The following is a 9,837-nucleotide window of genomic DNA, read 5'->3' as shown; positions in this document are numbered from 1 at the left end:
CCTGCAATTTGACAAGCCTACATGTAGCCAAAGTTAAGGCCTCGATCCCAAGCTACCTTTAAAAAGAGGGGTCGCCCGTTTCTAGTGACACTTAGTTCCCGGTAAATATCGCAGGAACCACACCGCCTGGGTGCCTTGGACCCCAGACTCCTCCTTGGGCCGAAGGCACTTTCTTTTCCCGGAATTCTGACTGCGGAGTCTTCCACCCTCCGCCTCTAACTCAGGAGGGCCGCGGCCCATAAGGATCTAGCCCGCCGAGCCCGGCTCCTGCCGGATCCGAACTCGGGCCGCTGTCTTCCACGTTCTCACCCTGTGCCTAAGAGGAGCCGGGGCTACTTGCTTGGGAACGATTCAGCTGGCCGGGAAGCAAAATCAAGGAGGAGAAACTTCAGCCAGGCGGCAAGGCGGAAAGTTTTAAGGCTGCAGTTCCCTTTGTTGGCAGGCACCCGCTGACCTCCGTTGTTTCTTCCCTAGGAGCGAGCGCGGGAAGTTAGCCGGGGGCAAAGGAAGGCTTTCTAGAACCAGGAAGGTGCCCACTGGCTCAGGCGGAAGGAAGCTGGCAGTCATCTTTCGCCCGAAAACTCCGATATGTATCTCTGTTGTGGCTTTCCCTCCCGTTTGCCTTTTCATTTGGACCAGCGCATTAGGTCGACGGCTCGCAACTTGGTTACCTCCGGCCTGCAAGTTTTCTCTCGCTCTTACCAGGTGGGGAGGGGGAGGTGTATTGTGGGAACCTGTTACCTGGTTCCTCAGAAGCAATCGCCCTCGGTTTAAAAAAAAAAAAAAAAAATCCTTTCGCACAAAAGGGTGCCGGTCACCTCTCTCGACCTCCGGAGGCCTCCCAAGAGAAGCCACCCCCCTCCTTCCCCTCCCAGGTCCCCGAACCTCCTGGAAGCAAGGCCACCTGACCCCACTGAATTCACTAGCACTCATTTCGAAGCGAGTAGGCTGCAGCGTGTCAGGGCACATCATCAAGATCGCTCCATCAATACACGTGTTTAGGGCTGGGATAAAACAAAGTCAGGAGAGTCGTGGGTTTCTGACGTTAGGGTCCGTACCTGAATACGTTTACGGCCGAAGCCTTCTTCATTCCCTCGCGCCTAAAGCTTAGCGCTTCCTGGGCTGTATAAGGTAAACCACACTGTCCTTTCCTGTTAAAAGAAGACGGTGTTTTGCATCGTTAACCTTATCTTCTTCTCCACCTGAATAAAAAGCAGCGGAGGTCACAGATCAATCGGATCAATATCTAACCACATGTTATCTGAATAAGCGATCAAGAAAATCCCTTTTTGGGTGTGTGTGCATATCCCTGGGTGGCAGGTAGATGAAGGAATAAACAATGGCCTCTCATGAGAACGACCGATTGGTTTTAAAATGCTGCCTGAGTTGAGCAGAAGAGGGTGTTTCAAGGCGCAGAAACCCTCGCTTCGCTAGTCCTTGCAATGTGGTCGTTGTACACCTGGGCTTCGTTTCATTTTCAGACCTGAGAGCGTTTTTTCCCTCCTACTGGGTGCGATTCTTCGTCTGGCCACTTGGGGTCGCGCTTTATGTCCGTTTGGAGCAGAGCAGCGGGTGGGGGAGAGAAGAAAACGCGCGAGAGACTTAATCTTCGTTAATCGTTACAAAATGTTCAAACAAAAATACTGACGGTGAACCCTCCCCCCACGAAAAAAAAAATCCCGTACAGAATGAGGTCTTCTTTGCATGCAATAGTGGCAGGCAAGGAAAAAAAAAAAATCGCAGCCTGTCCCCAGAAGCGAAATGCAATTCTAATTCCCCCTTCCCGCTCTCCTTTCATCTCAGCCAGCGATTAGCTCTGTCGTTTTGCTCGATCACTTTTAAAGTAATTCGAAATTTAGGATCTCTTTTCTGTCCCTCATTCCAGCTTTTATTTTACATAAACACAACTTCGATACTCGGTGCCCTGTGCAAACTTGCTGTACGGTGTAGGCAGCTCTCCGCCTCCCCGGGCATTCGGTCGGACATCCAGAAGCGTGGAGAGGGTTCAAGGGTAAACCTCCTTTCCCCTCGCCGTGTCTTTACCTCTGGGCCTGCTCTCAGGCACACGCGTGAGCGGGACCCTGATTTTACTTTATGGCAACCTTAAACTCTCGCCTCCCTTCCGCAGGAAGAGATTGCAACTCTTTATTACCGCCTTCTTTTCCTTGGCTGCAAAATCACGCTTCGCAGGCCAGGAAAAAAAGCGGCCACATTATTAATAACGAGAATCAAAATAACATTTCCGCGTAATAGCTAGGAAGAAGGGCGGGCGGTGCAAAAGAAAGGAGGGCCAGGACACCCTTCCCAACTGCGGCGGAAAGGAGGGGAGCGCGGCCGGGAAGAGACTCGGGGAGATTAAAGAAAGAAAGCGCAACCCGCGCGGCTGGAACTCCGCTCCGCGGGCTTCTCCTCCAGCTGCTCGTCAGCTGACTGGCTGGGAGCTGTCACTCTCTTTCAAGAAAGGCCCCGCCCCCGGCTACCCCAGGAACTCAGCGTCCGAGCCGCGGTTGGTCGGCGCGCTCCGCCGGCCCGCCCCCTTCGCCTGAGTGTCAGCGAGGAAAACAATATAAGGCACCAAGTGGGGAGGCTCGGCGAATCACAGCTGTTCAATTCCAACGCTGGAGGCTGCGGCTGGGAGCTGAGCGCGGAGGTGGTGGGGTGCCTTCCCCCTTTCCTTCTTCCCCTCCCTCCCCTTTCCCAGCGCGAGCCCGACGGCAGCCAATCACCCACCTTTCGCCAAGCTGCCGATCGAGCAAAAAGTTGCTCGGGAATCGCCGCCGCGGCGGGTGAAAAAGAGCCGGACTTACAAACAAAAGCAAGAGGCAGATAGTTATTGCTGTTTTTAATCCAGCGAGTGATTTCCCCCTGAAAGGGGAGGGGGGCACGGCGGCAGCTCAATCAGCCTCGCAGGATTTTCCTTCCTTCCTTCCGCCAGCGGGTTACTGGCCAGGAAAGCGACTCGGGCAGCTCGCGCCTGTCGTGCCTGTTCTGTTTTTCTTTTGCGTTGCGCCGCGGTCTCCGTGAGAGAAAAGGCGAAAGCAGCAGCAGCAGCAGCAGCAGCAGCAGCGCCGCGGCCGCAGCCTCGCGTGCGCGTGTCTCGCTGGCTGGTTGGCTCGCTCGCTCTTGGGCTTGGCTGCGGCGACGCACCGAAGAAGGAAAGAAGAAAGTTTTCTTCGGACTGGCTGGCACCGGGAAAGCTGAGGCCCTGGAGTGAGGCTCCTGCTCTCCCTCCCTCCCGCTCTCGCTCGCTGTCTCCAACCGGAGGGGAGGTGCTTCCACCGCAGCCCGGCGTGATGGCTGCCGAGCTGAGCATCGGCCCCGAGCTGCCCACCAGCCCCCTGGCCATGGAGTACGTCAACGACTTCGACCTGATGAAATTTGATGTGAAGAAGGAGCCGCTCGGGCGAGCCGATCGCTCGGGCAGGCACTGCACGCGCCTCCAGCCTGCCGGCTCGGTGTCCTCCACCCCCATCAGCACCCCTTGCAGCTCGGTGCCCTCCTCGCCCAGCTTCAGTCCCACCGAGCAGAAAACGCACCTGGAGGACCTCTACTGGATGGCCAACAGCTACCAGCAGATGAATCCGGAGGCGCTCAACCTCACGCCGGAGGACGCCGTGGAAGCCCTGATCGGGTCCCACCAAGTGCCCCAGCAGCTCCAGAGCTTCGAGAGCTTCCGGGCCGCCGCTGCCCACCACCACCACCACCCGCACCACCACCACCACCACCACCAGTACGGAGGGGTCCCCCACGAAGACCTGTCTGGCCCTGGGCACCCGCACCACCACCACCACCCGCACCATCACCAGGCCTCTCCTACCCCCTCCACTGCTTCCAGTTCATCCCAGCAGCTGCAGAACACGCACCCTCCTCACCCGTCCTCTGCCTCCTCCTCTGCCTCGTCTTCCAGCAGCGTGGAGGACCGGTTTTCCGACGACCAGCTGGTCTCCATGTCGGTGCGGGAGCTCAACAGGCACCTGAGGGGCTTCACCAAGGATGAAGTGATCCGCCTCAAGCAGAAGAGGCGGACCTTGAAGAACCGAGGCTATGCCCAGTCTTGCAGGTACAAGCGGGTCCAGCAGAAACATCACCTGGAGAATGAGAAGACCCAGCTGCTTCAGCAGGTAGAGCAGCTCAAGCAAGAAGTGACCCGGCTGGCCAGAGAAAGAGACGCCTACAAGCTCAAGTGCGAGAAACTGGCCAGCAATGGTTTCCGAGAGGCTGGATCCACCAGCGATAACCCATCTTCTCCCGAGTTCTTCATGTGAGTCCTTAAAAAACCAAGATCCCTAACCACCCCCCCATCCACTCCCCCCCCACTTGTGTCCCTTCTCCCCCCTCCGCTGACATCTCCATCCATCTACCCTCCCAAGCAGCGAGATTAAGGTTGAGAAAAAGAGAGAGAGTCAGAAGAATGACTGCGAGGCCTGGGGAGGGTGGGCTGCCTCCAGGCCAGGACCGTGTGGGGAACCTCTGCAGCAGCATCTTGTGCTTCTAGCTTAGCTGTGAAGGGCGGAAGGGGAAGGGTGCAACTTTTCCTCTTAACCGGCCAGCTTAATAGCAAGAAGGGGCTTTGGGGAGGGGAGAGATAGGTGGGGAGGGGGAAGGAAAAGCCTGGTAAAAGTTTTTTATACTACTCGATTGCTTGCTTGTAGAACTTTATCCTGGACTTTGCAAAACAAAGGGACGGGCACCGGACAAGCCATCTAGAATACCCGCTTTGGAGTTCCTAAAAACGAAGGAAGAACACATGCGAGGGGGGAAGTGCACCGATAGCCTGGAAAAGGAGCGAGGACAATATATGCAGGGCTCTCATAGACTGCCTGCTTTGAGAAAAAGGGACAGGATTCAGATGGGACTTAACCATGCAAGCGAGTAAAATAGGAAAGGAAATTAAAAAGAGAGAGACAGAAGCCTCCTCGGTTTTATTGCCTGCTTGATTATATAGAAAAAAAATACGAAAAATCTGCATTAAAAATATTAATCCTGCATGCTGGACATGTATGGTAACTTCTATTTTGTACCATTTTCTTGTTTAAGAATTTCGCATGTCGTTGATCATCGACCATACTTTTTTCTTTTTTTCTGTTGTTATTGTTTGTTTCTTTGAATAAGAAACTGTCACGAGTTCTATATAGAAAGCCCTCTTTTTACTTGCACATGCAACTGCTTGTCCTATCTCTCTATTAGCTTTATTTTTCTTTTTAAATTCTGGACTCAATCCACCAGACATGTTTCCTGCGCAAGTTTCACAGAAATCAAGGAGGTTACTGCGCAGGAGAACAGCTGGGGGTGGATTGGGCCCTCTCTTAGCTTGTAAATATCAGCCACGCCACATCAATCTGCACAGGGCAAAATGCAAGAACATTTCAGCAGGCTGGTTTTCAGTGATCATTTGTCACAGAAATAATAACCTACAAAGAAAAAAAGAAATTCTGGGCATTTTGCATTCAGAAAACATCTTTGTATATTTGGTGCACTTTTAAAAGCTGTAGTTGTTGTTTTTTTTTTGTTAATTTAGTTTTCATTTTGGTTTTTGTTGGGGCAGAAAGAGACATGCCTAGCCTCTTTTAATTCCCCAATCTTAATTAAATTACTTGGAGGTCAAGTCTGCTAAAATTAGGGGAGCTAATCTCCCATGTTTAGAAAGACTCAGCTTCCTTTGAATCCAGTTGGATTTCACTTCCAAGTAAGTATGTTTAAGAGTCACCTTTTGATTTTTTTTTTTAAACCATTAACGTGGGAAGAATATAGTTTAAAGTGGCAGCAGTGCATAAATTCAGTGGTTCGGTCTTGCTACAGTCCATCATTGAGACCCAGCATCTGTGTGAACCACCTGATTTTGTTGCTCACTCAGAAAAAGAAAAAAGCTTATGATTTGCAATTATTTTTCCTCCTCCTCCAGAGCAACAATTGGCCGTTTGGTTTCTTAACTAAAGAAACGCGAGTCAGTTTCACTGACTGCGTCCAGAGCAGCTCACGTGTTTGAGTTCTGATTGGAGTTAAGTTTATCTGTGTGTAAAAGGATGAATGAATTCAGAATGCAGAGGGGGGAAAAAACAGCTTTCCCCTTTTTAAAAAGGTGGTTGTTTTAGCTTTGTAGCTTCCAAGTTTAGCTTTTGCAATGTTTAATCTGCTTTTTCACGCAGCCAGTGAGAGTGTAACCAAAATTTTTAGTAGTTTGGAAATTTATGGGTGTTTATTATAATAATTATTATTATTTCTTGTGATTTTTCCTTTTCCCCCCCTTCTTTTTCCTCCTGCAGGTCAGTAAAAGGATTTTACATTGCACTGACAAAAATACCAAAATGAAAACCTTTATTTTTTAGTTTCCTTTTAGAATTTGCTGGCACTGCTGGCCGGATGCATTTTAAGTTTGTATTAGTTTATAAATTAACAGTAATACCAAGAATCGTGAAAAATGAAAAGCATGGTGCTTGCAGTTTTAAATATTGTGAATATTAATAGTCATGCATCAGAAAATACCCCTCTAAGCTTTTGGGTTTTTATGGATTCAACTGTGTTGAAATCACAGCATTGCAGCAGCAGAAAATAATGTTTTTATTTCATGTAAACGTTCTGAAGGGATCAATTTCAAATCCTGCTTATGATATGAAAAATATTAAAAATACACCTCTTGGTCTTATTGTAGTTTTATTCAGACTGGTTTCTGGTTTTTGTTTCTCTTGGTTATTAAAATTGTTTCCTATTTTTGCTTACTAATATCATTGACATGGCATTTCTTTAAAGGGTGTACTTTTCTTGAGGGCATTGAGCTTGGGGAAAGATGGTGATGATGATTGCAATCATCGCCAATTCATCCAATCAGGCGAGTTATAGAGGGCTGCAAGGAACACAATTCAGGGCTTGATCCATGAAATGACTAACCCCACATTCCTGAAACATCACTGAATGCCCTGGGTTGTTTATGCTTAGAAGTAAGTCCCACTGTATTACATGAACTGTACTCCCATATAAACATGAGTTTGATGGAAAGTTGTGGGGCTAAGATAATAACCTTACCATTTAAAAACAAGGCAAATTAAAGGAACAATAAATCATGTAAATGTATTAGATTGACCACGTTAATGGTAAAATACACGGGGGTGGGGGTGGGGGAGGCATCGAGCAGGAATCCCCCTCCTCTTCCTAACTTTCTAGCTTCTTTGAATCTGACAGGCCCTTCAGTTCTAACCAGGTTTTACCTGAATGACAAGGAAAGGGTCCTCTATTTTCATGAACGCTTCCACTGGAAATATATTGGGCACCTGGAGAAATGTCGACATGACCTAGCTTGAGAAGGGAGTGACAGAGGAAGAGGGATTCCCAAAAGCAGGGCGGGCAGAGGTATTTGTGTGTGTGGTGGTGGTGCCCAAAATGTACGTTCTATGCCTGAAGTTGCTCCCGCTCACTTCTACCCATCCCCGCCCCCCGCCCACTAAAGTCCCTATCTGTTTTAGGTCCTGGGTCTGTCTTCATCCATTCTCCGATGGAGGACTCTACCTGAGCACAGCGTCACTCTCTAATCTCCACGCCCCCTTAAGCCCCCTAACCAGCACCAGATTTAAAACGGCCATTACACGGACTAGCCTCCCTCTGAAGTCCAGTGTCCACTCTGAGCTGAACTGCCCAGGCCTTGAGGGGATGGCCTGAAAGTCCTTCAAGCTCACTTTTTTGGGACAGGTCATGCAGTCCTTTTCTTCACAGCTCTGTTATTTCATGCCCCAGGGTGGTGGCGGCGGCGGCAGCAGCAGCAATAATAATAATAATAATAATAATAATAATAATATAAAAATGCCAAATCCAGTCTAAGCATCTGGTTGACTGTGTGACCACCACCACCAATAATAGTAATCGTAGTAGTAGTCACCACTACCACCACAGCAGTGCAGTCTCTGAACTCCTCCGAGGAACTGGGCTCCCTGACAAGGCCTGCCCTGCAGAGCGAGCCTTCCCTGGTCCTAGCCTTACCTTGCTCTCCAATGGGGAGGCAGGGGCTTCAGTCTCCTGGGAAATGTCGCCTTTCCCTGCTCCCTACTCACGACTGATTCCAGCTTCCGCCCGTCGGCTTCTCCATTCACCCGCCAGCCTTAGCGCTGGTGACTGCTGCTGAGTGTGAATGGCCGAAAGGCAAGCACTTAACGATGATTTCCCCTCCCCACTTTTCCCCCACCGAGACCCCCGAGATCAAACAAACAAAGCGCCAATCGGTCAGAAACCGCGACCAGCTGGAGGCGAAGCCAACCAGCGTTTCAAGCAGCTATTTTCCACCATTAATTTGACCCAAGAGTGGGGTGCTCTGGCTGAAAGGAAAGGGGTCTCTCCCAGCTCACCGTCTTCAAGGCCAGCGGGCAAACGTAGGACATACCTGGTGAGTGACATTGCCCCTCGGTGAGCCCCATGATTTCAGCGGCTCCGACTAGCCACCTTTCCTGACCTCAGCCCTTTGCCTTAGGAAAGAAACTCTGGGCACCTGAACCATGGCACAACCACGATACAAGATCGATGCCATTACAAATCGGCTCTAGGCTTTAAGATGTCCCAAGTCTCTGTTGGTTTGGCTGCCACAAACTCACAGGGCTGCCTTCGAGCACAAAACTCGGCTTGGGATGACCCCGGCTTGCTCAGCGAGGTGGCAGGTGAGAAATTAGCACTCGGAAATCACCTTGGTTGGGCCTATCAAGGTTTGCCAAGACCATTTACCTATAAGCGAGTAAGCGCCAATAACGGAGATGCAGGAACAGTCTCAGAGTCGAGCTCAGTTCCCAGTGATTCCCTAGATGCGGCCCGGCCCTCCGCTAGCAAGAACAGGGCTGGGGTGTCCCAGAATAAGGGGCTGGCCACAGAGCTCAGCTGGAATACTCTGATCTGCAAGGGCTGGCGGGCTGCTGGTAACCCCCCTCCCCCAAGAGAGTGGGAGGCATCCTCTCGCTCACTTTTAATTTTTCCCCTTCAAGTTGGGGGAGAGCGCACGAGAGGCAGGAATGAGGGGGAGGGTTTTGCCAGCAGTGAAACGGGTGGTTAAAAAAAAAAGCGCATCACCAACCGTGTCCAACTTTAGATTCACTGAACTCAGGCAGTGGTGGGTACAGTTAGCAATGGAGACACTAGAAGCCAGTTTGTGGTCGGCAGTGGTCTGGAGAGAAGTTGAGAGCGGGGGAACATGAAGGGTGAGAGTGAGGCCAGGTTTAGAGAGAAAGGGGGCAGCCCTTCAGGTCCCCCATCTTACCCAACGGAGGAAGGCACGCACGGCCTGTCGGAGGAATATTGTTCGTGGGAACTGCCATCGCATATTAATGTCCTCTCATGCGTGCCCTGAATACATCACAGAAGCTAATGGAGCAACATCTCCCCCCACCCGGCCCCGCTTTCTTTCTACCAGGAAACTGGGCCTCAGAAAAGCACAGGAGGGCCTTTCGGCACTCGGATTGCCTTCGCATAACTGTGTCAGTCAGTGGGAAGGCTGGCGGGTATCGAAGCCCCTTCGCATCTCTGCTCTTGATACATTTCAATTTCTTCTCCCTGCAAGCCGCGTCAGGGAAATTCCTTTCTCGTTCGTATTGGCCCATTGAGGTCAACGGCCCATTAAACGAAAGGGTATGGGGAAAGCCAAAATGGGGAGATTATTCTGGGGATGGTATTGAACTCATTTGTTTGACTGCTTGAGGGAAAGGCACGTTCACGCATTGGACAGAGCCCCTTCTCTGGGTCAGTTCGGGGAAGCCAGGAGTGCAGAGCAAAGGGAGTGCGCCCACTTGGGGAAAACTGGTTGGGGCCTGTGGTCAGGTTTTGGACACGAGGACAGGGAGGGCATAATGTGTGGAACCAAGTCAAAGCCAC

General features: G+C 50.8%; 1 protein-coding gene across 2 annotated transcripts; it reads left to right on the top strand.

Moving 5' to 3' along the window:
• Positions 1–2,597: 2,597 nt before the first annotated feature.
• MAFB (MAF bZIP transcription factor B) lies at positions 2,598–6,699 on the top strand. Of its 2 annotated transcripts, none has more exons than XM_025170539.2 (2): positions 2,598–4,261; positions 6,264–6,699. In XM_025170539.2, the coding sequence occupies exons 1-2, from the start codon at positions 3,294–3,296 to the stop codon at positions 6,307–6,309; spliced, it is 1,014 nt and encodes a 337-aa protein (XP_025026307.1). In that variant the 5' UTR covers positions 2,598–3,293; the 3' UTR covers positions 6,310–6,699. The 2 variants fall into 2 exon arrangements, with proteins under 2 accessions (XP_025026307.1, XP_015744577.1); XM_015889091.3 differs by having other exon boundaries at positions 4,653–6,696.
• Positions 6,700–9,837: the final 3,138 nt, after the last annotated feature.

This window comes from Python bivittatus, unplaced genomic scaffold, assembly GCF_059951505.1.
Source record: "Python bivittatus isolate LINGU-HERP-01145 unplaced genomic scaffold, Pbiv_v1 ctg000700_np1212, whole genome shotgun sequence".
Classification (NCBI taxonomy): Eukaryota; Metazoa; Chordata; class Lepidosauria; order Squamata; family Pythonidae; genus Python; species Python bivittatus.
This window is presented reverse-complemented; position numbering and strand designations above follow the sequence as displayed.

Bases quoted from the DNA above. Each gene is read 5' to 3' on its own strand.
- MAFB (XM_015889091.3), top strand. From the start codon at position 3,294: ATGGCTGCCGAGCTGAGCATCGGCCCCGAGCTGCCCACCAGCCCCCTG. The intron at 4,262-4,652 runs GTGAGTCCTTAA...GCTTGCTTGTAG, and splicing joins TCTTCTCCCGAGTTCTTCAT to AACTTTATCCTGGACTTTGC.